Source organism: Dermacentor silvarum, chromosome 3 (genome assembly GCF_013339745.2).
Source record: "Dermacentor silvarum isolate Dsil-2018 chromosome 3, BIME_Dsil_1.4, whole genome shotgun sequence".
Lineage (NCBI taxonomy): Eukaryota > Metazoa > Arthropoda > Arachnida > Ixodida > Ixodidae > Dermacentor > Dermacentor silvarum.
The window spans coordinates 182,814,169-182,841,579 of NC_051156.1; the positions used below are offsets into that span (position 1 = coordinate 182,814,169).

The 27,411-nt window shown below is 48.3% G+C and overlaps 1 protein-coding gene across 1 annotated transcript in view; it reads right to left on the reverse strand.

Moving 5' to 3' along the window:
* Positions 1 to 27,411, reverse strand: part of LOC119446217 (transducin beta-like protein 2) — a 353,551-nt gene that overhangs the window by 300,125 nt on the left and 26,015 nt on the right. The window contains exon 3 of the mRNA XM_037710581.2: positions 4,197 to 4,248. Within this exon, the coding sequence (XP_037566509.1) occupies positions 4,197 to 4,248 (52 nt within the window). The remainder of the gene's footprint in view (positions 1 to 4,196; positions 4,249 to 27,411) is intronic.

The following is a 27,411-nucleotide window of genomic DNA, read 5'->3' on the forward strand; positions in this document are numbered from 1 at the left end:
GAGACCGCCATCGCAGCCTTGAAGTGAGCCCGCCATTAATGGACCACTCATATAGCTCCCCGTCATCCGACGCTGTACCAGACCACCAGATTGGCAGACTGAAGCACGAGAGGAAGGCTCCACTACGGCAGTCCATTGCTATCATCCTTCTTGTCATTCTCGATCGCCTTCCCAGAGCAGCCCAGGTTCTCATCCACAAAGCAAGAGCTAAGGCATCCATTACACCGGATGTTCTGAGCAAGTGGAGAGGAACACAGGTGGGATGCCCCAACTGCCCTGCGATCGACGGCGATCTCAAACATCTGATCTGGTCCTGTCCTGCCACAGCCAGCCTCAGGGACGAACACACTCGACCTCTAAGGGTACGAAGACTGGGTGGCACCGCAAGGAGACGTCACCAGAACAATTAACGCTTTGCTTTCCTTTGCTAAGGAGGCAGGCATTCTTCCTTTCACCTGATCCCTTACCCCCGTCTTAGGCCACGGGCCATCCTTTCAAATAAAAGTTGCAATGAATCACCACACACACACACACACACACACACACACACACACACACACACACACACACACACACACACACACACACACCACACACACACACACACACACACACACACACACACACACACACACACACACACACACACACACACACACACACACACACACACACACACACACACACACACACACACACCAACACACACACACACACACACACACACACACACACACACACACACACACACACACACACACAGAGAGAGAGAGAGAGAGAGACGCTGCTCGGAGCGGCAGCAGCAGCAGCGCGAGCGAATTGACCTGCGCGCTGCGTCTCCCTTCAACGCGAACTATGCGTCGAAAGCACAGCGCATACGAAGCTACCATCACTCGGCGCACTTTGTCCACATCGCAGATTGCTTTCAAGGTATGGACGCCCACGCGGCGTACGCAGCAGCAGCCGGTAGTGGCAGGCTAAGTCCCAGTTTGACCTTGGCTGAGCTTGAAGGTCATGTTTACGGAAACAGGCATTTTCTTGGTTTGTACCTGGAGTATATAGTAGAGATATCGCTCTAAATAATGTATAAATGTTCAGCCTTGCTAGTACGACTTATTGCAAAGAATGGCGCAAGTGAACACACGGTCGGATGAAGGGAAGGACACGTACTCCAAGAGAGTTTCCGGTTGGACTAGTCGGCACGTGACACTTGAAACGAAAACAGCGCTAACGTATCCTTGTCCCACTAGTCAGCGCCGTTTTCGTTTGAAGGACGTGCGTCGGAATAAGCGTATGGGTCGTGTCCTACTTCCGTCCGCCTGCTTGTTTGCGCTATTTCGCGCAATAGCGTCACCATATAAAATTGCTTAAAGCTCTGGCCATCTCGAGCTGACAAACGCAGCGCATACAATGCGCGCTAACGACCGTGTCTACAAGGTATGACATCCCCACGCGCCGCGGACAGAGCTCAAAAGTTCAAACCAAAACTTCTCCTCGCGGGCGCCGAGCACCCAGCCGGAGAGTAGACGTCTATCGCGCAAGTGCGCCTACGTATACATTACAGTGCAGTGACGCCGCTGATAGTGACACGCGACTTCGAGAATTATTCAAGGCAACATCTCTTATTTGTGCGATCTGTTGCTTCAATAGACGAATTGAAGTTTAGAGCAATAATTAAAACACACAAGCCGATTGTCTGCGGGTTGTTTTCGTTTCACTTCGTACCGTTGCGACAGAGATGTACTTCCGTTTTAACGCGACAGCGTTTAGGGCCCACTGTTTTGCAGAAAATCCGGCGTCGGCATCGGCGCCCGCGGCCGAGAAAACCTTCCCCAACCACGTTTAGGTATGCCACACCATTCTATCATTAATGTTGCTCATACCTTGTCTTGCATTCTTGGCAAAGGTATTCCTCAGAATTTTGGGAATGACAATCCACAACCAAATGCCATGAAACAAAACACCCACAGCGCATGCCTTTTATGGTTAATCTTCTCAGACTGAAATATTAAAAGTGCGAAACAAATACGGAAACTTGAAAATCATGCAATTTCTTTGGCGCGGTTGTGCACTATCTCCGGGATCGGCTCACGCAGGAGGCCGCGTTTCCACCAGAAAGCTCGCCTACGTGCATAGCGTTCGCCGCCAGTGTTTGCCAGTAACCATCACGGTTGCATAAGCTGCAGTCGTCGGGAACCACGAGTAGCAGTCAGGGATCGCTGAATTATATCGCGTTCCACTCTTAAAAGCGAAGCTTAAGCGTCCTCCCAATTTTGTCTGCTTGTTCGCACGTCGTGCAGTCGCGCGCGCAGATAACGAAACTATGTTGTTTGCTACCGTGTTCCAGCGCAGCGATCATGCTGTTTCATCCTCTCGCGTCTGCCTCAGTGCTCGCGATTGTGGCACTGACTTATACCGCTGGTCAGGTGTTCTCGTGCAGAGCGCGCAAAATCTTCGGCTGCGCGAAACGACCGAGACAAACGCAACAGCTCGCGCGTGATACCTTCACCGGAAGTGCGCCACTCAGCAAAAACGCAAAAGAGAGAGAGAAAAAAAAAAGAAGGCGGGGTCCGTGACGTATATTCGTCACGTGATCTTCCGGCTCCGGTATGGGAGAACGCAGAAAAGGAATTCCGCTTGCGGAGGTTTGACGGGATAAGTGGAGAGAGTGTCTAGGTTGATGTTGACGCTCGCCTCCTGAAATCATGGGTTCGTTGCACTTTGGATATTTCTATCCCTGCTATTAATCAACAAATAAACAATAAATAAGGAAACAGAGGTCAAAAGGTTCTGGGGTTTAAAAGGTAACACAAATCAGGCGCGCGAGATCGGAGAACAATGGTTTCGAAAGACATTTAGACGAAAATCAGGACAGGACGGAGCGTCGAAGCTGGCATTAAAGGGGGGGGGGGGGGGGGGGGGCAGTGTTACCTGAGACTGAAAGGCTAGGCGTGGGCGTACACGTGGGTGGCACTGGCACTTGGCGAGAAAGCTTAGCGGAACGTATCACTTTTGGTAGTTTGACACCTGAAGTTGCCAATTTAAGCGCGGGAAATTTATCGCAAGAACCGTAGCAGCGTTCTTGACGCGCTGGAACAATGTTTCAGTTTTGTATAGCTCAGAAAACCAACGACTAAAGTAATTTCGGTATTTAATTCTGTAAAACTCAAATACCTTTCTCTTCTTTTTCGTTTCTTTATACTAATGTACGCTTCATAACCAAAACTAAAACATTCAAGTGGTTTTAATTTTCCTTACTGTGGATTGCTGTTGGGGCTTTGCGGGGTTAATGATAACCGAAGAGGTTAGCCTACAGCGATACGTTTGTCACTCTACTCAAGGTGTGATACTGATGAGGGGCGAGAGAGTCAACGTGCTCTAAGCACGCTGATCTGCATCAGAAAAGGTTGGTGGAGGAGGGGGGGGAGAGGGAAGGAATGAGAAATCCTGACGACGACGACGACGACGACGACTTCTAAAATGCACTTGAGTCAGGACTGACAGAAAAATGACAGTTAAAAAAAAAAAGCAGAAAGCTCCGCACTCATCATTCATGTTTGCCTGCACCTGAGCAGGCGAACATAGCTAATCTGCGCATTCACACACGGCAGTCCAACGGTCGTCGACCGGGCATCGAAGAAAGCAGCGAAGCGAACGCGTGCGGCGTGGCTGCAGATATGCGGGGACGCCCTTCCCGAATGCCGCTGCATGCTGAGCAGTGCTGCGACTTCAAAGAACGCAAAAAAAAAAAAAAAAGAAGACCTTTGAGGCGACAGACCGGCGCACGCACGACTGTCCGTGCTTGCGCGTCGTTATTCCGCCGGTACGGTCATCCAGGTGCGTCACTTCGATTCCTCAATGAGTGGTGACGTTGATTTGCTGCCAGCGCTCCCGTTGGTCGAAGGCCGACAGGTTGACGCTAAAGACGGCACGGACGAACGGCTTGAAAGTTCAAAGTTCACTTGAATCTTTCGACACTACTTCCGAGCTTCGAGACAGTTTCAAACTCGAAAATTGTCGGCCCTTTCATGGTGAACAAGCAAACCACCGCGAGCACCGGCTCTGAGGACAATATATAACGGGATGCACAGCACTCTGCGTGTTTTCCTATTCATGTTCTCGTGTATTTGCGGTAGTAACTACTTAATCACCCCTGAAAAAAAAAAAAGGAACCAGACTGGTTGGCGCAAACTCACTTGTGCTCCTTCTGCGCCAAGTTCTTGAGACACCACAGGAGGATGACCCGGTCTGCAAAGGAGAAGAAACAAGAAAAAATGAAGAACTGGTGATTATGAGACACTGTGAAAGCTCTGCAGCTTCTTAGCTGTTTATTTAAAAAAAAAGTCGCAGTTTTGCCCGAAAGGCGAAGCATCAATTGTGATAGCAAATTAGTAGAGAGCTATACGGAGTAAGGATAGTAGCTTTATCGGCTGCGTAAAGTTGGACACATTCGCTTGCTAACTGAATTAACAAGCATGGTGTCAGCGCGCACAAGCAAACATGAATAGATCACACTCGATGACCGCAAACGACCACTGTCAAAACGCTGGCATGAGCAAGCAGCAGCAGCGAGCGAAGGTTCATGCGGTCTATCGCTTCAATGGAAACTGAGCGGCGAAAGCACAGCACATACAAAGGAAAGAGCCGTGTTGAGATCGCTTTCAAGATACGGTGCACGCGACAGCGCCGAGCCGCGCAATGTACAAGTACGCGGTTGCTCGCAGAGCAGAAGCCGCAACCCCTCCCTCCCGCACTGCCTTTCCGCTTTCCTCCTTTCGCGTGGGAGATTGAGTCGCCCGGTTATGGCCCGGTCACAAGATACGCATTTGGTGCCGCAGCTGCGTTGCCTCCCTTCACTCCCTCCCATCTTCCCACGGCCTTTCGCACGACGGAAGACGTCGCATTTGCTCTCCGCCGGGCGTTCGCTCTCCGTGAAAGCGCGCGTCCCTCGCACATACAGCATACACCGCGCGGCGACGATTTTATCGCCCTTGGACTTCATACGGAACCTCACGGCGACGGCAGAAATCCACTGGGAGTGTCCATGTAATTGCTATCGCAATAAAAAATGCCACTATAACAGCAACACTAAATATCATCAAGAAAGGCCTCAGATTTAGTACGTCGAGCACAAGGATCATCATCATCATCAGCCTATATTTATGTACACTGCAGGACGAAGGCCTCTCCCTGTGATCTCCAATTAACCCTGTCTTGCGCTAGCTGATTCCAACTTGCGCCTGCAAATTTTTTAACTTCATCACCCCACCTAGTTTTCTGCCGTCCTCGACTGTGCTTCCCTAATTCTCTTGGTATCCATTCTGTAACTCTAATGGTCCACCGGTCATCCATGCTACGCATTACATGGCCTGCCCAGCTCCATTTTTTCCGCCTAATGCCATTAGAACATCGGCTATCCTCGTTTGTTCTTTGATCCACACCGCTCTCTTCCTGTCTCTTAACGTTAAGAGCACAAGGACATTAGAGAGCTTTTAGCCTCTGCCACGTTTACCTCTCGGAGTATACAACAATGAGGTATCATTCTGCTCCGCAGCTCCGCTAAGATTGACTCAGTACTATACGTGCTGGATTTTCCGGTTATAATCCGTTCCGCATACGCCAGCCCTATAAGTCACGAGTGCACACACACACACACACCCATGGCCCCACGCTTCGCAGGCTTGCAAAGCGACGCGGGGGCATTGCTACGATTCATAAATTCCACTGTCCTCAGTGACCGATCGTGCAGTAATGGGTAACCGCACGTCTTCGCATTGAAAGTACCTTCCTCTTCCCTCCCTCTCTTTTTATTACTTCTTTTCATCTCTTAAACCCCTTCCTCCGTGTAGGGTAGCAAACCGGACGCGCGTCTGGTTGACCTCCCTACCTTTCCTTCCTCCTTTTCATCCTCCACCCCGTACTCCTCCTTTTCCGGACACACACGATTATGCTGGAGAATAGCAATAGTAGGTGCATAGCTCACAACGTCGTTGGCCGATAAGCTCATATATACAGTTCAAGTAAATCCTGGAAGGGTCACCGTCTGATCGTTCTCGACACTTATCTCCCTCCTGTGCGTATTCAATCTGTCTTTTGTATTTCAGCTTAGTGGCATTGATATGAGTTGTGGCACCTGCCGCGGTAGCTTATAGTGGTCATGGCGCTGCGCTGCTGAGCTCGAGTCGAGGTCGCGGGTACGAGCACGGCCGCGGCCTCGCTCGGGTGCTTAGATTTAGGTGCACGTTAGGCCGGTAGAAGGTGGTACAAAGTATTTCTGAGTTCCCCGCTGCGGCGTGCTTCAAAATCAGATCATGGGTTTTGGCACGTAAACCCGCATACTTTATTTCAATTTAATTTAATATGGAATGTGGCATGTAAAGGTAATCGCTACGGATAAGCGCTTACTTTACAGGAAAGTCCATTTCAAACAACTTCATCCATTATGCAAGGCGTTGTAGATTTATAAAATAACCTGCCTGTATAAAGATAGCACGTAATAATTGTATGTATAAAAAGCAATAAAAATTGATTGAGTTATTCAGTGATTGATTTATCGATTGATTTATTGATCCGCGTCGGGTGTAGCCCACTAAAACCAATGTGACTGATTATTCGATGAAAGGTTGGCGATAGATCGGGTTAAATCTATTATTGGAACACTGAATACTGAGATTATGGTACATATGGTGCAAATGCCTAAAACCAGGAATCTTACGGAGCTGAAAGATCACTCACTCCGACTTTTTTAATTACGCTTTTCGTCGATCAAAGTCTGCCCATTTTTAGCAAACAACCACGTGGAAAGTCAACGCGACCACAATTGACAAAAAGAGAAAAAAAAAAACGCTTCTCAGCGACTCTTGCATATTTTAACAGGACAAGCAAATAAGAGTTGCACAAGTATGCAACCTGATGATGTCTTTATGACTCAATTTTATATCAGGCTACGCGATAATCATCCTGTTCACTGAAGCCCGGCCACGCGACCGCCATCTTGATATGAAAAGGTGCCCTCGATGTTCTAAGTAGGGCGAATGTCAGCAAACTATACACTAACGGAGACTCACGCGTAACAGCGGCATATCGATAGGTCACTGCTTCGCTTATCTTGACCGTGATTTACCACTCTCGTGCTACCGTGGGTGCTCGACCGATAAGCACACGCAACATGCAATTACATGCCTATAGAGAGTTGTTGCATGCATGCCGCACATTCGCGTATGTTAGACACGCCCATGCAAAGAGCACACGCGCATGCAACTAAGCGTTTACGAGTATATGTTGCACATATAGCCTAGTTCCATGCATATCGCACGTACGTTCATCCTTCTATATACATGCAATTGCCGTTTGCATGGCGATAATGGCCGCCACGGCAGGGCATGTCCTGCTTATACTTTCGACTCCGTCGGATTCTTATACAACGTGCACCCGACACACTAAGCACACGAGTGTCTTGGCATTCCGCCCACATCGAAATCAGACCGCTGTGGTGATCGGGAGTCGCATATTTAAATCTAACCCGAAGTCCTCGACCATAGCGCGTCTCTCTTCACCGTGGTTATGGTTTGGTACCTTAAACCCCTGGATGAAAGCTACGCCAATTGTTTCGCGAACTGCGCACAAATTACCTCGTGGATGGCCCTTCAACGCCCGTGCCGCAAACTTGAGTTCCGGTTTGTCAAGCTTCAAACCGGCACTCAGAGTCCAATACGTACAAGTCCATAGGGTCAGGCGAGATTTCTAAGGCATGGTCGATGTGACAATCTTGAAATCAATCTCGATTTATTGACTGACGGAGTTTAACGTCCGAAAGCAACGCAGAATCTATCAGAGAGAGACGCCCATTGTGAGTGCATCCGCGGATGAATTTTTTGACCACCTGGGGTTTCATTAACGCACGCTCAAAGCATACGCGAGGGTTTTCGCGTTTCTCCTCCATCGGAATACGGACGGCGCTGTCGGCAGTCGAACTTGCGACCTCGTATACACTCCTCAGCAGAACGTCGTATAGCCACTGCGCCATCCTCGGCGAGTCGAAGCCAGTGTTCACAAGCCGGGTATAGTTCCGCTACATCGAAAATGTACCAGCGTATACATGCGAGCGTGCGTGTTAGCGCGCACGCAAGCACATACTATACACATAGACACATACGCACGCACGCACGCACTTTCAAGCTACACATGTACAAGCAAGCGACCAATACGTGTAGAGCGATCGTACGGGAAGCGAGACTGCGAGGACTTGTCTAGATTTCCAATGCGATGAGCAGCGCCCGCTGCGCACTATAAGATGCACTGCGTGCCAGAAGATGTGGATCGGCGATACAGAAGCAATTCTGCAGGCACCGCTGTACGCGTACGGCAGACCTCCCTGGCAACGCGACTGAAATATGCGGTGTGGCCCCACTGCAGAGCCGCCAAATGAGACTGCATGCCGTTTCTCAACGGGAAGAGAGGCAAATTTGTACATACTACATACATAATGACAAATAAAAAAAAGGAAAGAAGAAACCGCTAATTTATGACAGGAAGCACTAATAAAAAACATCCGCGCACGTACAACAGCGAGCGGTTGCGCTGGATCACGGCCTGTTATCATGCCGTGCATTGGAAGGAAGGTGACTCGCGAGTTGTGCAATTTACCAACGTGTGCTGCAGGCTGAGGATGGCTTGCTTGCCAAGACGGAAAAGTGAAGCAGGCTGACGAGAGGGAGAGAGAGCGAGGTTAGCGAGGAGGGCGTCCGATTGGCTACCCTATACCAAAGCGGGGAGCTGCTATATGCAAAGATGAGAGAGAAAGAGGAACCTCCACAAACACGTGCGCGCGCAGGAAACGCTTCGTAGGAGGTCATATAGGAGGTGACAAGACGACGTATTACCTAAAACCTTGCAACTCCCAACGCATCACATATGCTATGCGCCGACTTTGATACGTTAAAATTATGAAGCAAATGCTTTATCTCTCTATTTTGTGTGTTTAAGCGTACTTCTTAGTAACCTGTGCGTTCCCAAAGTGCAATTGCACTAATCGCGCTCTTCGCCATTTGCTGTGCGTAAACCTGTCGTCACCATCCTTGCCTCAACGAGTATCATAGATCGCTTTCATTTTTGTGACATCGTTGAGTATATCTGTATACGTAACACACTATGCATCCGCCTGAATTCGAGTTTGGTTTCAGTTTCAGCATAGCTTAATTGTGAACGATGCAGTGAGTAAGTATAAAAATTGCACGACAATTAAGTTGTAGTGCATCAACAAAAACATTCCAAGAGATTACTCGTTGCATACGATGAAAGTAAACAAAATCGCACGCATCGCCGTAGTTGTAAAGCATTTATTCACCCGCTTTACGAAATCTTCGCTTCGCATAAATTCTAACACGCGCCTTACACCTTCATAATTTTTCTTTTTCGAATACAAATGTACTCTCCGTGGCCAAAAGTAAAGGTGCATAAGTTTATTTAATTTTCCCCTGGTGTGAAATTGTGTTTGCACATTACAGGGTTAAAAACCTACAACTGCACGCGCGCACGCACACACGCACGCACAGACAGAGAGAGAAACACTAAGACGTATCTGACGATTAAACAATAGCACGTGATCAGAGCAGACCGAGAGAACACTTGTTCTTAGTTTCGGCGCCTAACTGGCCTGGAATGTTAAGACTGAGCGCATATGCGCCCACGCTTAGTAGGAGCAACGAACGGGATTATTCCGAAGCGTTGAAGTACGTCAATGAATCGCGTCAATGACTGGATGCGTAAACGAGGGCGTCAATGAAAGGCGCAAACTATCTTTAAAAAAAAAAAAAAAAAAAAAAAACATACTCTTTTCTTGTAACACTGGACGCAGGTACATTCCACAGTGAAACCAGAAAAAAGAAATTTATCAGCGAAATACTATCAGCTTGTATTTTATTTCATTTTTAAAATTTTTATTTATTTACTTGTCCGTCCGTCCGTCTGTCCGTTTGTTTGTTTGCTTGCTTGCTTGCTCGTCTCATCCGCTATGCAACTATACGGCCTGTTATAGCGCGTAGTAACTGTGTCCACGTTACTGTGCGTGGACGCAGTGGACGTGTCAACTAAGGGTTTTTTTTTTCTTTAAATTAAAAAAAAAAGCTTATTTAGCCCGTAATGTCAACACAACGCGTTCAGCGTCGCTTGGCCCGGCGTCTATACTTTTGTATAAAGCATGCTTATCCCTCCATGCGATAACCACGCTGAATTACGGTCACACAAAATGAGTTGCGCGGTATACCTGCTCTTTAGTCATGATAACGGCAATGCACAATGTTCCTAAGGTGAAAATCTAAAGCTGAAACCCTTGAGCCGCCGTATAGGAATAATGACAAGACCGAGGCTCGCAGCAAAATGGCGATATTGAAATGCTCAATGACGGTCGAACAAGAGATGTATATGGTGCCATTTATTGGCCCACGTTCGATCGTGGGAATAGTGGTTATACACGCAAACAAAGGGCCATAATGGAGGCAATAAAGAGCGAACGACAACGTTGACGCTTTGTAGCCTCTTAGCTGTTCGCCATCGTTAACATATGCTGCCTGAACAGGGACACAAGAGGCGCACGCATACACTAGGGACAGACTTATTTCTCGTAGCTTTAGAGTAAAAATTGGCACCACGCGTGGAACATATTTCGATCGGTATTACCCCCTAGCCCGATCACCCCAAAGCGCAGAACAGACGCGTTGACATGCCGACGCCGGGCCACCCCGCGCCGTAAATGCGTCGATAATACGCTTCATGAGAAACATCCACGAGCTCCCCGGCTCCTTGTGTATTGAAGGCGACTGGACAGCTACGAACGCTTGTGACTGTCGTGAACATTTCTCAACTTATCGGCAATAACTGCATGACGCTTTATTATTTTCCTTATCTTTCCCTCTTCTCAACTATCTTTCCCCCTTTCCCAGGTGCAGGGTAGCCAACAGGGCACGGCCTTGGTTAATAACCTCCCCGTCTTTCTTTTTTTTTTTCGCATCCCTCTCTCCCTCCGACGTCCATCGACCAACTTTCGTCGCATTCAAGGCAGGAAGCTGGCCTAGCTGGGATTTTAAACAAAAACAAGTTCCAGCGCGTATGGGGAACATTTATTTAAGGTCATCATTCTTGCTCTAGACTTTAAACAACGGAGCTGTTTAAGCCGGCCGTAATGTGTGCCGCCTGCCACTGCGTTGTCTAGCAACCACCTCGCGGAGCGTGGCACGCTATACTCGGGAGAGAGAAAGAGAAAAAGAGAGCGAGAGAAAGTGCGCGCAGCGCGCGCTATGCTCGGGAGAGAGAAGCAATCACCTCGCGGAGCGTGGCACGCTATGCTCTGGAGAGAGAAAGAGAAAATGAGAGCGAGCGAGAGAGAGAAACAAATTGTAGCAGCACCAATGAGGCAACGCGCAGAGGTGCTGCCGACGCCATCCCCGTTTCCCCACATTAGCGCCGAACTCTCGCGGTGTCCGTGACTGCACCAGGCGCCTCGGGCGGCGGCTCGGCCGAGCTCCCACCAGCTGCGCGCTACTGCGCATGCGCCGTGACGTCATCCCGGCGTGTCTTCTGCTGCGCGCCGCCCGTACACTGAGCATAGCTTTCACTCCACTTCCCCTACGTGTGCTCGGACTGTAAGTGCTTCGCGAGGCGTTCCCCGATGCCACGGACCACGAGGAAATGTTTATACACTTCGTATAACTTGGCATCACTTCGTATAGCCAGGACCAGCTAGGAACCGATCAGCTCCGCTGTGTCTTTAGCCTTGCGCCGCTAGTGCAAGCTACTCCGATTTTTTTCCATGTCAAAATATTAAGAACAAGAGGAATCAAGGTCATTGACGCACGCTATCTCCAGTCATCCATCGCAGAAACTTCAAAAATACAAGCAAAATGATAGTTACCCTCGACTCGAACATTAACGACTCTGAATGTCACATCTCAGTCTACCATGACGTAGTACTGCGGCGCCCAATAGCAGCAAGGCATTGATGTTGCGTAGCGGAAGCCGACGCGCCGTGGTTGTCAAGCGTGCTCAGCTTGTTGAACTTGATGGCGTCACCACGGCCTCGGAGATCGGGCGACGCGCCGTCCGATCTCGGAGGCCACGACGTCACTTCGGGTTTACCACAACTTGCAGGAGGCAGCCATTAGCATGCCATGTTGTTGCGTCTTTCACATGGTTTATTGTGAACACACCTTGGTCGTGCTGACATTTAGGCGATAATTAAAATGGCTGTAAAAGCGTAATGTCGTAGCTTCACTTTTTTTTTCGCAGTACTCGCAATATCGGCAGCGATAGTAAATTGCAAATTGATTTTAACTAATGATCATGGTACCGCACGAAGCGCAGGATAATGTTGGGTGGCACACATCGCATTAGTGATAATGCGATGTGTGCCACCCAACAAGCTTTTTTGGGAGCGTGGTAGCCTCATTAAATGGGCCGCGCGCAAAATGTATACGCACAGACGGTGACATGTGCAGGGCATGCGCCGAGGATAATGGACTCGATAAGGGGGCGGATCGCATCAGTATAACAGCATCTTAGCGCATGTATGGCACCGGTCCAATCTTATCGTCACGGTACCCGCGCAACCAGCAAAGACGACCTCCGCGTGAAAGATAAGGGAAGTAAACACGATAAATTTCGGAGATAAAAGCTGCGCCCAGTGTTCATAAAACGCACGAAAACGTTGCTAGCATCTCTCTCTCTCTCTCCCTCTCTGTTTTCATTCATACAGGGACTTGGGACACCACGATATCAATGAAGATAATTGTACTTGCGATCATTCCCGAAGCGAGATACAAATGAAGCAAATGCAACAGCCTCGAAATTGAAAACAAGAGACTGACTGGCACGGGCAGTAACCGACGCGTTCCGATAACAACGCTTACAGGAGGCGGCTGCAACACATTGTTCGAGAGGCCATTTTGTTCGACCTCCACCGATGCTCGAGTGTGTGGCTTACTTCTATCACCTTGACGATTAGAGGAACAAACAGTTTGCGAAACGGCCCAGGATTCTGCGGCGCATACGATAGGACGCCAGGACGAAGCGATCTCCGGCGAGCACGCCGACACTTTTAACGTTAGCGATACTTGCGGATACTTGCCTTTAATTCTAGATAATTAAAGGCATACGAAGCGCGCTACGGCTGTACCGCCACTTGCGAAGGCTGATCAGCCCCATTGTAAGCATGCATGCCCAAGCACTACTGTCTGCGTTCCTCATAAGCTCTCGGCCTCCCTCAGCTACGTCACGGTTCAACGCATGCGCACGAGTGGACGGGGCCCGCGGGCGAAAAAGGTCACGTGACGACAAGCGCGCGCATACCGTATGGCTGCGGGCGATGGTGGCGCCGCTGTAGCGAAGCGGCGGTCATTCTGCTTTATCCGCCAGCCTCGTTTCCTATTTTTCATTTCTTTCTCTCTCTCTCTTTATCTCTCTGCGAAAAAAAAAAAAACTTCCATTTAAAGCTATCTAAAGAAGCACTTTATATAAAAGAGGAACACGGTAATGTTTCTATACTATTCCTGTCAGCGACTTAACAGCATTATGGGGCGCAGAGCGTGAAAAATGATTCGCGAAGAGATGCCGGTGTATACGCTTAATTACGTACGAGCGATGTCAACATCGGCGACCGAAATCGAGACGCTTATCAAATTAAGACGAACAAGAAAATACCGCAAAACCTACAACAAAACTCGTAACAAACTAACAACAATTTCAGAACGCGAGCCCCTACAGCGGCTGTTCGAAGTTTAATTCAAGCACCTGACCAAGGTTCCACTAAAGTGTCTATAACTTCGGCGCCTCCTCATTCAATACACTGTACCACACGTAAATTTAGATATATGTCAATCCTAGTTATTCTTTGAAAATCCTTACCAGCGACCCTGGCCAATCGCCGATAAGGGATTGATTACGTAATCTATATACACGCGTAAGCGCACCCACGTAAGGAGAGTGGCATATATCAGAGGATATATTGAGATAATGACGACGCGTTGCACGATTGCGGGGGGGGGGGGGGGGGGGGGGTAGTGTGAGAGATAAGCAGAAATGAAGTAATGGTGTAACGTAGAGCGCCCGAGGAACCTTTGCGCCGTAGAATTTCATACACTGGTGATAAGCGTTGCACCATATTGTGTAGTATGTGAAGGGTCTATACATAGGGGCTCCTCAAGTTGTTCACGCAACTCTTTTATTCGTTCCTTCCACGCGTTCACGTTTATAAATACTTTCTTTACTAATACAATCGAAGACTGAAATAAGCTGCCAAGGGATCTTGTTCATTCAAAGCATTTTCTGAATGTTGTTCGAAATGACTTTTAATTGAGTATTTCCATTGCGTCGATCGATTGTATACAATTTGTCCCTTCGAGTACCCAAACTGTGTGCAGATAATATTTTCTTTTATTAGTGCTTGCTTGCTTTTACTGATTTATGAATGTTTATAACGCTTACTTGACACGAAATGCAAAAACGGTCGTGTACTTAGGTGCACGTTAAGGAACCCCAGGTGGTCTGAAATTAATCCAGAGCGTGCCTCGGTTGGGATTTTAAATGTAAATAAAACCCCGTAAATATATAGAATTTTTTTCTTTTTTTCATTTTTAGGTTGTCACAACACCCCTCGTTTAATAATGCCTTACGGGCGATGTAGGTATGCGCAACAAATAAATACAAGAAATTTATACTAATCAGTGGTGATTTAGCGGTAAGTGCGAGAGAACTATGCGTTAACGTTACGTCGCATCTCCTTGAGGTCACAGATCCATGATCTAAACCCTGTTCGCCACATTGAAAAGTGTTGTACAGCAGCTCACTCGACACACGCCCTGCCTCTTCTAAGAGCGAAGCGCAACTGACGGAAAAGTACTCTTTCCCCCACCTAATGCTACGGCTTTAAAAAACAGCCAGCAAACCAGTGGTGCACCTGAACTGCGCATGCGCGGCCACGGTCATTTGCCGCGCGTTTCAGGTGAGCGAACCGGACAACCGGGGGGGGGGGGGGGGGGCGTGAACTCGGCAACCGGCGCCGTCGCGGCTTCTTCGTATTATACGGAGAGGAACAATAAAAAGCAAAAACAGAGTTCACTTCCACGTGCACAATATCCGCTCGGCTCTATATACACATGGAGGAAGGATTAACGGCCCTCCGTTCGGTGTTCAAAGTCAAAAGCCAAGTCAAGGCACCTAGAGAGAAAGAGGAAAGAAACGAAGAAAAAAGAAAGAAAGAGAGAGAGAAAGAAAACACGAATAGAAAGCACAGAGCCATTTCTAGAGCAACACACGGTTCCGGGCAGATCACCGCCGTAGACCAGGGAGAGAAAAGAAAGAAAGAAAGAAAGAAAGAAAGAAAGAAAGAAAGAAAGAAAGAAAGAAAGAAAGAAAGAAAGAAAGAAAGAAAGAAAGAAAGAATAGGCGAAGACCTGGAGAGAAATGTGGCAAGGCACAAAAGCATCAGGGCCAGAGAGTTCACGAAGCCAGCTGGTTTAAAAAGAGAATCGCCAAGTGGAGTGCGATCGTCAGCGGGGGTAAGAAGGAAGGAAAGGGGGGGGGGGGGGGGGTGCAAAAGAGACCACGGGGAAACAAGAAAGCCGGTTCCGTGGCGAAGCTATAGAACCTAGCCGACGATGGACTGCATTGATCCGAACGCCGAGTTCTAACGGGAAATGCTTACATCTGCTTCTCGGTCTTTTATCGAAAGAGCAGCCACAGGATGCGTATAGACGTTCAAAGAAAGAGGGCCATCCACCGCTTAGAAAAGTGACCACGTTCCTCTTCCAGTTACTTTTTCTCTCCTGACTTTTTTTTTATAAACCCCTCCCCCTCCTCCCGCCCAAACACACATACAAACACAAACACACACACGCAAGTACGTACACACGCTCTGGTGAGAATTGATAAGCAGAGTTAAAGACACAATACCAGTCAGTAACCATTAAACGCCACCGAGCCGCTGAGCGTGTTTTCTTATGGGTTGCATGCTTAGATATTTTCTGGCTTTAACAAGTATTCGCCTTTCACCTGGCTTCCCGGCTAGCTATTTGACTGCGGAGGACTCAGTGAGCACCACGAAGCGTTCGGACAACTTGGTTGAGCCTGCTGTATACAGCACGTGCTATTTCTGAGTCCGTCCAGTTACCCTCAGAACAGGCCTGGCAAACTTTGAGAACACGATGTGCACCGTAAGGTGTACAGGCACATCAATTAGCAAGAGAATTGCTAACTGCGCGCATAGCTTCACGGCGCCGCGTAGACGACTTTTATTCACTTTTGCCTTTACGTACATTTCTTTTTTCGTTTCTTTAAAATCGAAGCAATAGTCGCTCCACGTCATCTGCATTCGCGCCGTAGGAGTCAGGCAAGCAGCGGCGCTCCAAAGTTGTTCACCCCATGACATCGCGTCAAGAAAAATATGTGCTGGCGTCCGTGGATGTGAGTGATGCATTTCTCGCCGAGAGGTTCTTCACTCTGCGCTACCCCCCCCCCCCCCCCCCCAATCCCTCTCCTCCCTTTCCGAGGCTCGTAACGATAAACACGTTACTTATTTGCGTACGTACTCGTTCATTGCCCATACGCGGATAATCGCTCACCCGTCGCGGAATCTCAGTGGCTACGGAGGTTGCCGCTGCTGAGGTCGTGGGTTCGTCTACGGTCGCATTCCGATTGGGGCGGAATGCAAAAAACCGCTCGTGTACCGTACACTGGGTGCCACGTTAAGGAACCCCAGGTGGTCAAAATTAATACGGAGTTCCCCCACTCTCACGTGTCTTATAACCAGATCGTGGTTTAGGCACGTTAAAACCCCAGAATATTAAATTTTTAGGCACTCGTTCACTGCCATCGCGTTTCCTCAGAAGCGCTCCGAGACGAAACACACGCCCACACGCGAGAAATTTTTATTTATTTACGCAGGTAACCTACATCGCTGGCTGAGACGGCTGAAAAGGGTGGCGAACGACATTGTTCTTAATCATGTTTCTGTATATATCGTAACAATATATATTCAACCGTCCCCTTCCCCACACCCGTAATTCAGATAACGCGTGCCGAGTGAGAAACAAACAGTATAATCGCTCGAACTTGAGACAATGGGGTTGCAGTGAGGTCATTCTACGCTCTTGTTTTGCATCGCCGCGTGGTGGGAGATAAGAGGCGAGCGAAAACTCTCGCGCTGTTCTGCCGATCGAAAGCAGCTGCGTGTTCAACCGCGAGCGTGAGAGGAGTCACGGCACCAGTGCGAATAAAGTGGCTTTAAGTGCGAACGGCGGGCGAGCACAGCAGGGCGCATCGGCGTCCATGGACAAGTTCGGTGGCGCGAATCATAACGTTAAACTTTTGAGCAATTAATTGATCGCTCGTGTCGACGTACTGCGTGCGTGCGTGCGTGCGTGCGTGCGTGCGTGCGTGCGTGCGTGCGTGCGTGCGTGCGTGCGTCACTTCATCTATATGCGTCATCGCATTCAACTGGGAAAGCACGCTGGGCCCAAGCACAAGCGCCTTAACATATACCAGTAAAGGTCTCCTCATTCGTCAAAGCCGCATCTTTTCTTTAGTGAGCGATTCTTCCTTGCCGCCTCGCCACCGTGGCTGCGAAGAAGTGACATTTAGGACTGGCCGCTGGATAATTTCGGTGCCCCAGGCACAGCCCGTTTCTTCGTGCATGTTTGCTGGAAACCAATCGATCAATCAATCAATCAATCAATCAATCTAACTACCCTCACCTCTTTCCCTTCTAACAGTACAGATTAGCGGTTTTCGTTGCTTTTTACAGCGAAGCGGTTAAGGGCTGAACCTCCGATGGTCGTGTACGCGTGTAGAAAAAAAAAATCTCATTGGCCGTATGCTGTATATGTGCGAGTGAACGCGCGCTTTCACGGGGAGCGAACGCACGGCGGAGAGCAAACGCGACTTCTTCGACGGAAGTTGTTATATCAATTGTGTTGTTTTTAGGGGCGAAGCTCCTTATAGCGGCACCCGTTCGTCCCCGTCGTAGTAGGTAGCCACGTCTAGTTTTATGAATTGCTCAATAGATGGCGTTGTGTGTCCGTATATGTATGTATACCCATATATACATATATATGTATACGTATAGTATAACCGGAAGCCGACTTCCGCTTCCGCTTCCGTTTCCACTTTCAGTTCCGCTTCCGGAGAACGCTTCCGGCGTTTTATGAAAAAAAAATTCCGAAAGTTGTGTCCGTAGCGCGGAATCGAACCAGGGACCCCTCGCTTCCGAACGCGCGGCGCTAACCACTACGCCACGAAGCGCACATAGACACACGCACCACGATGGCAATAAATACCCAACATTAACGAAAGGCCGCGTTTCTAGCGCGTTTCTAACGCGTTTGTGCTAGCGCGTTACGGCCCGTGTAAGAAGCTGGTGTAAGACGCTGTGGCCTCTCCGCCTTACCTTCAACGCGTTTCGAACGCGCTGCCCAAGGCGGTGGCAAGTCTTGTTCAAGTCGAGGAGCGTTTAGGAATACGGGGGGTATAATCTCTCAGCAGTCATGTGATGGCGTCGGCAAACGCGGTGCACGTTCCGGCATGTGTAAATGGCTGCGTAAGACGCTGTGGCCGCTCCCCCTTACTAGAGAGTACTGCACGTTTCTAACGCGTTTGTGCTAGCGTCCCCTTAAGCGGGAGATCCGATGATTCCCTCCGGAGCTTCGCCCACTCATCATCATTCACCCCGTGGATATGCTGTGATTTTTCCATCGAGTTTTATTGCATTCTATAGACATCCTGTTGAAATGTAATTGTAATTTTTTAGGGGTAATGCAGCAAATGCACGTACAACTATAGTGTACTCAATGAATGAAACGCGAATAAATGTTTTGGGCATCACACCCAATAAGCACCGGTATACTCAAGAGTTGCGATGTCAGGCCGCTACGCATCTTGGTCTCTAAAGGTGGCAAGGACTTTAATCTAAGCACAAGACTGAAAACTTCACCGATGTATAACACGAACTGAAGACGGAGGTAAAGAAGAAAGTACGCGTATAGTTTATGTCTCAATTGACGCGTTTGATCCGTTCTGGAGGTTTTGCGTACACCCTGTGAATTATTAACACGTGACCTCCGAAGTGATATATCTGCACCCTCTGGTTTGATGAGACGATTTTATTTTATTTTCTGCGCAAGCATAACTAAATATGCGGTATTTGCATGAGCCGACAAACATTGTTGCAAGACAGCGCCGCGTGTATTTCTTCCATACGTCCCCGTTTTCCTATAACTGCGCTCGTTTTTCCACGAATTACGAACTCGGCCGAGCTTCTGTACCCTTGTTACCGCACGCGTAGCCAGGAGGATATGAGGCTCCGGCTCCCACCAAAGGCAAGTTGCCTTTTCGACCACTTTCATCCGCCTTATCGTCATTACTTCCGCATTTCAATTTAAAAAAAAAACACACAATAATTAATTTCCCCCTGCGGTTTCTCTGGCTTCATCGTCTGTTTTCTTCGAGCGGTTGTAAGCTGAAGAGAATTCGAGACCCTTCGATTGCCTTATTTGTCTCGCTGAGATAAAAAAAAAAACGTTAGCGCGGTTTCAGGGCGCGAGTGCAACATGCGGAAAAGGAAGAAGACCAGCTCTTTACAACCGCTCGTGAAAACGGCGGACTGTGTATGAACTACGCAAAAAAAAAAGAAAGAAAAAAGAAAGAAAGAACGAGGCTGAAAAAGAAAAGAGACGTCGCAGACGACGGGACATCCTCTCGTGGATAATAAACAGGGAACAAGGCCGCGTCCGGATTTTCACGGTCAATGCGCCATTGTTTGAGCAACATTTATTTTCCTCTTGGCAATGCGCGCGCAGTCAGCGTCAGAAGTTTACGGGACGCGGAATCCTGAACACTAACAGAACATTTCCCAAGCCTTGGTGAGCAGCCTGAGCTCCAGCTATAGTTAGTACGCAGTACTATAGCGCTACGAGACCAACGTAGTGACGTATCATTTTACTCGCTGCAAGCCAAAGGTGTGCTGAAATTCTGTTCTTTTAACGCCGCCAGGATATTATTGACACAATGAAAAAAGAGACTCCCTTTCTCTTTCTTCCTTTCTTTTTTGCCTCGTTAGATCATTTCGCCATCGTCGCTGCCATTGTGAGGCCACTATAGAGCTCAAAACGTGAGAGAATGCCCGATTATAAATACATTTAAACAGTGCATACTTATCTTACAGACTGCACATAGGGTTTTCCTTTTCTGCACGCGCAATCCTGAGACTTGTCATGAAGTCCCATTCTTAATGTCAATAAGCAAAAGAAAGTATGTGTTTGTTGCCATCTTCAATGTATAACTACGGCGCAAAGACTATGCGTACAAGATTTCTAGACGACCGACTTCATACAGACTTCAAAGATATATGCTTCACACATCTTTAGCCCGCAGTCTGTAGACATTATATAGATTTCTTTACGTTTATACACAGATTGGAGGGAAAAAAATTCTTCTCAGAGGGGTAGGTTCTCCTATACTTCTCTCGCTCGGCTCCCCGATGACCTCTCATTAAATCATCTTACTGATTGACTAGTACCGCCTCAGATCACCGAAAAGCCTGATATCAAAGTGTCTTGCAGTGAAAGGTGATAATGGCTACTAAAAGCGTGTACAACCTTGCAATTTTTTAACAATAATAACGCGAGCGTCGACCGCACGGCGTGTCAGTGGTCTAGTAGCGGTGAGGGGCAGCCCTGGGGCGAACAGCGCAGCAGAATACATTAGAACTAGAATTCGCCTTGCCCGACCTCACGTAAAGTTGCCAATCGTGCCATCCCTCGCCGATACGAGTGCACGCTGACACGCCGTCCGGTTGTCGCTCGCGTGATTTTGTTAAAAAAATTGCAAAGGTGTACACTTTCTTCTCACTTGGATCACAGAAGTACGATCTTGTCCTCCGTAGCATCGGGGGGTATGCAATGACGTCATCGAGGTCGCAATATTGTAGTACGGCCAGCACGGTGAAAAGCCTGCGCGTGATCTATCTATAGCTGCGCTTAACAACAGCAGCCCGGTGGAAGGTGTAAATTGGACTACTAAATGGCGTCATGCGAATTCACGTTCACGTCGTGTGAACACTTCCTGTGGCATGTAACAGGCCCGTACAGCCCCAAAAAACATCTGCAGCGTCCATTAAAAAACAAATGTCGCTCTTCCTCTCTCCCTCAGAAAAAAATAATAATAAAGAAAGAAACCAAAGCTGCCAGCGTAACAACGAAACTGATTTATCGGAAGAAAAACGAATCGATGAAAATATTTTTTCGGGATTCGAAAACGAACTACTGCGTCGACGCACCACGAAACCGATAAGTATTTGAAAAAAAAAAAAAAAAAAGCATCCATATCGTCTTCTGACCTTCGCACTCACTTACATCAGCCAATACGTGCGCAAATGGCGATAAAAAAAAAAAAAAAAAGGAGAGCGCAAAAAAAAAAGGGGGGGGGGGGCACTGTCCGTCGCGGCGCTAATAGGAGTCACCGCTTTCGGTGAAACTAACGAACGCAAAGCGGACTCGAGCAATTCGCTCTGACGCCTATGTAAATCTGCTAATCATCTCGCTTACGCACGCATTCCTCCGCAAAGTTCGGGCCAAATCATCTCTCGATTAAAACGAAATTCCGCCGCCGCCGCCGACGACAACAGCGAGAGATCGTTGTAGGAACAACGTCGCCGGCGCGCGTTTCAATCACAAACGCGCGCACGAAAAAAAAAAAAAAAAAAAAAAAAAAAAAACGCTTACGAGCGCGCTATCCATCAGGACTACTTATGCACTCTGCAACGCTTCTGGGTAGACAAGCGAGCATTTCGCACACAATGCGATATTACTGGCGAAAAATTAAATACGGCTGAGGGCGGCATGTGCGCACGCGCCGCCGCTATGACGCATGCGCAGAAGGCGTGCGTGCAGCGGCAGGAGGGGGGAGTGACTCACCATAGCGCTATAGTGCTCAGATTCAGTACGAAAACGTCACTTTCTTAATTTCCATATTGCTGCGCGGATGCTCAGACGCATCCACGGTGCTTCCAGATAGCCGGTGACCCAGGCGTAATTGTGCCCGCGGCTCAAGCGGGTATAACGTTAAAAAAACAAATTTGGAGGACGCTTAAGCTTCGCCTTTAAGAGTGGAACGTGATAGCGTTCAAAGATCCCTGGCTGCTTATCAGGCTTTTTTTTCTCGTACATTGAACCACAATCCGACGCTATCATGTCTGTAGGTTGTAGTTAAGTCGTACTTTCCAATTTCTCTGACGAATTTTACTTTGAGAAATTCAATTTTTGTTCACTAACCCTTTGCGCCACGCGGAGGGCCTATGTGGTCGGGGTGATTCGGGATGAATTTCTCCGCCACGGATGCCACGGACGCCGATGCCTACGCAGACACCGACGTCGACGCCGGATTTTCCGCGACATTAAAATTAAATTCTGGGCTTTAGAAGAACTTTCTGTGGGCCTAGTTGGTGCATACTTGACAATTTATTTTTATTTTTTTTTTAGAAGTGCAAACAAGAGACACGGCACAAAATGAAGGTCAGACACAGGACAGGCGCTTTCCTGTGTTTGACATTCCCTTTGTGCCTTTTTGCGCTTAAAAAAAAATTGGCAAGTTAAATTCTGGGCTTTTACGTGCCAAAACCACGATCAGATTATGTGGCACGCAACTTTGACCACCTGGCGTTCTTTACCGTGCACCCAATGCACGGTATATATACGTTTTTTTTTTTTCGTTTTTTTTTTTTCTTGTTTTATGTTTAAGCGAGACAGACGAAGACAGACGAAAGGAGGATCACGAGCGAGGCGGAGGGAACGCAAGCGTGTTAGCACGTTGTGGCAACTTTGATGCAGCGATTCCGCTTTTATTACGTGACGTCACGAGCCACATCGAAGACGGAACTGCGATTACATACCAAACTAAAGGCCTGAATAAGTACAAATCAAATACCTGCTACATATAGCTTGTACCACTGATGTGCATGAATGGCGGTGTCACGAGAGCATTATAAGGGGAGCCCGTCGATGCCTTACCTGACGCTTTTTCAAACAAAGAGAGAAAAATAAAATGAAGAAGGCTGTAAGCTGTAATTGGCGACAAGTAGGCCAAATACCATTTTAGCTCTTAGCTATATAGAATGTGCCGTTCTTTAAGCACGAAGCAATCCTTCAAACACTTTCTTATGTTCGACTTTATGAACATTACGCAGCTGAGGAAAATCACTAACTGGCGTTCGTAGCAATCTTCATTACTTGAACAATCAATATTTCACATGCTTTCACGTGCACTTGCGCTGCGAGCAAATGCATTGCACTGCACGCACGGTGTAACTAATATTAATAATAAAAAGAACGCAGTCTATTGGAAGACATTTTGATTCAAATTCTTGCAAGGTTACCGGGAAAAAAAACAGCATTTATGGGATAATTAATGTAGCTTTTCGTATGCCGCATAAATTAGAACGCTTTAAGCATATGGTAACATATGCCCCCAATAGCCTAATAGGCATACTACAAAAAAACTTTATTCACTTACTATGACTGTCGAAAGTCATATAACCAAAGCCCCGACAATTGCCCTCCCGATGAAAAAAAGAAAAAGAAAGAAAAAAAAAACAAAAAAAAAAACACTGAAGTAAGTGTAGACACATCCCGCGTGCGTGCGTGTGTCTCTTTATACAGGGTGTTTCACGTAAATTGGGCCAACCTTTAAATATATGCAAATGGGCAACGTAGCTGGAGATAACCAAGGTAATGTTGTATGCCGTCGCTTGGAGACACTCAGATTACGTTTTGCATTCCGCCTAATTAGATTATTAGTCTTAATTATTTATTCAAATTCTCAATTATTAAACCTAGATGAAAAGTGACAATGAGGAAATTGTAGAGCAACATGACAAACTCCCGATAGAGCTTTCTGTTGCTCAATACGTGCTACATAAAAGTCTTTTTCCGAGCGTAAAAAAATCCCGCGAATACACGCAAGATTGCCGCGCGACTGGCTGCTCGAGGCACTTTGCATGTATTCGCGGGATTTTTTCGTGGCCCCCTACAGTCCGTGGTCCCCAGTGCGCATGCGCAGTACCGTGGCCCATAGTTCTTGCGTACACAAGCCGCTCGCGTCCCCTAATCTAAAACTGGGTTGCGTGCCCCAGTGCGTAAACCGAATCTAAAAATCTCTACTATTGTAGTTCTTGACCATCGTACGCGCGAGAGAGGTAAACAGCGGCCCATGCATGCCTGAACCGCAGGCTTGGCACAGTCCAGACCAAGGAGGTTGGTCCAGACTACATATTCACGTGAAAGCGTGGCCATACCGCGTTGTGGTCTGCTCATCCTCCCCGACGCGTTTCTCCCCATAATCGATGCGTGGCGCTACTGTCTACGAGCACTCCGAATCAGGTATCCGCGCACATGCATGTCCTGCCCAACTCCATTTCGTCGTGTCAACCTCAAACTAGAATATAAGCTACACTCGATTGCTCTCTCATCCACGTCTTCAAGTCTTCCTATGTCTTAACATATGCGCCAACCATTCTTTGTTTCTTCTTTTTTTTTGTGTGTGTGTGTGTGCGCGCATGTGTTCCGTTCTTGCGCTCAAGCTTCTTTGTAGTATAGTGTATAGCTGTGCTCTTTTATTGACTATAAGTAACACCTGTGCGCCAACCATTCTTTTTTGTTCTTCTGTTCCGCGCTTGGGCCCAAGTTTCTTTGTAGTATAGTGTACATGACCAACGCAGTATACTGTACTCAATAAATTTATTGACTACAAGTAAGAACTAGGCTGAAATTCTACCTTGCCGCGGAAACCGCATCCCGCAAAACATTTCGACGCCGATTGGGTGTTGTTGCACACGGCGCATTAGCCGAAGGGCGGATGCAGGCGATATTAACATCAGTTGATGTTAATTGTTGATGCTGATGTTGGTGGGAGGTCTTGGACATCGCGAGCACTGAGGTGTTGTCAGGTTCGGCATTTCTGCAGTAAGGCGTGCCTCCGTTCCACTCGATCAACTCGACGTGACATTGTTGGAAGTTCGCCTGCCGAGGCGTGCGTGTCATTCGTTCGTCATGCACACCGCGGCCGAGATTCCCCTGCCAGGAATCCCCAGGATTTCTGCGAAAGATTCCGCCACGAGGAGTGGTAGAAACGGGTTCGTGCGAGTTTAGCAAGCCCTGCAAGCCGAATGCGTCCGAAAGACACCCAGAGCTCCGCTTCATGCCAACCCTTTCAACCGGTCATGGAGTGGTCGAACGAGAACGAGGCAAACCGAAGGGGTCGATTTCTTTGAATCACGACCGTATAAAGCCAACAGACAATGAATTCAGCCAAGGAAAGCATAGTGGAAATAAGCTGTTTTTTTTTATTATTATTGAAATGGTGAAAATACCGAGGAAAAGGAGAAAGCGAAAGTGGACGACAAGCTAACTTGCCGCCGTTGGTATCCAAACCCACAACCGCCGCAATACGCTTGGACGCACGATATTAAAAAAAAAAAAAAAAAACAGCGCCAAAGACGACTACAATGAAACGAGAACAGCAAGACGTAGAGCGTGTGGGCGACGGTTATCAATACAGCCACTAACTAGCCTGGGTATTTATTCTTCATGACTCTCAGCTCAAACGATCTTTTCCCATGTGGCTACGACGTCGTGAGAAATGATTTTGTAGTGACTCAGCATACTGTATGTCAAGGTGTCAACGCACACATACACAGCAGCAGACACACAAGCAGACGAAGACAAACACACACACACGCACACACATGTACTTTGACTGGCGACAGTACATTTTCTCGTGCAACCGCGCGGTGGAGAATTTCAAATGTCACACACGTGCAGGTGGCATGTTATCCTCCGCGGTTATTAAACGAGATCCCAAGAAAAGCGTCGCGTAAGAGAACCAACACGGCGAACAAGCCAAAAGAAAACAAAAGAAACTCGTGATAAACTGCAGCACCGCGTAAACCTAAGTCAGCCGTTACCAGAACACCGAATACAATTAGTTACAGGACATTCTCCTTCACCAGTGACCGATGGATGTACTGACCGTCTTACGCCGAAGCCGAAATTGCGGAGATCGTATCGGTATCCTGATATCTTTATCTCTTTTCTTCCAGCCGAGAACACTCAACTCTATAGGTACAGAACACAAGAAGCTTTCCCCACACTATCGCGACCACGCTGAGATCTCCGGAGAAAAAAAAAAAAAAATCCGCTTCTTACAAGGCCCATAATGCCACGCACCACCAACGCACCAGTTCGTTCGAATAGCGCCGCTTGCGCGGACGAGCCCGCCAGTCGCCTGCGTGAGTCGGTGAGACGGCCCGGACCATTAAACCGGCAGCGATTACACAGAGAACCTGTGACGTCGCGCAGGAGACCACAACTGAGACGTAATCCGTGTGCGGCGGCGCCCCCTTCCGACTGCCAACGACGCATGACGTCAGAAACGGTGAGCAAGCCCGTCGTCGGGGGCCAGGCCGGAAGCCGCCCGTTTCGCGCGCATTGCCTGCCTCTCTTCCCGGAGGCCGCGGCTACTCACGCGCGCCCCCGTTTACATCGGCGCTGCGTTGCGCTTGCCTACGCCGAGAGCAAACAGGGAACGGCGGTCGACCACCGCCGAAGCCGACGCCGATGACGCATCGATACGAGCCACCACAGCGCGCTAAGCCGATCGCGCGCGCGCACGTGGGCAGGCGCACGTTTTTGCGCCGCAACGCAACCGCGCAATGCGCGGGCGCGGTACGGAAGGAAGCGCGTTCCGGACGCGCCTTGGACGCGCAGAACCCTACACTTGTAGGGGGTCTGCGCATGCGCAGTACCTCGGCCGCACACGCTCGGGGGCCCCAACGCTTGCGTCCGCCTAATCTATAACTCTTTAAGACTTGTAACGACTTTTAACGCGACAGCGTTACAGTGTACTAGCACGCTGTAACAGCGTTAAGGGCCCCGTGTCGCAAAAAATCCGGTGTCGGCGCCGACCATCGTGTGGCGGAAAATCATTCCGAACCACAACCACGCAGGCCCTCCGTAGACACTCAATACTTCTTTTAGCACTAAAAGATGCTCACACTTTGCTTTACATTCTTTACAAAGTTATTCCTGCTGCAGTTGCCGGGAAGCGTAAGACGCAGTCAATGATCTTTGAACGCTATAGCGTTCCGCTGTTAAAGGTGAAGCTTAAGCGTCCTCCAAATTTATTTCCATCCAGACAGTGATGGGGGAGAGAGAGAAAAAAAAAAGCCCGGGATGGCTTGACTAGCCTTGACTTCTTTTTTTTTTTTTTTTCCTTTCTCTCGAGCCCTGCTGACTTTACTACTCCGACGCTACAGCCTATTCTAGTACGCTGTACCGACGCCTCCGCTTGATGTTACACGTGACGGTCTCGCTTCGA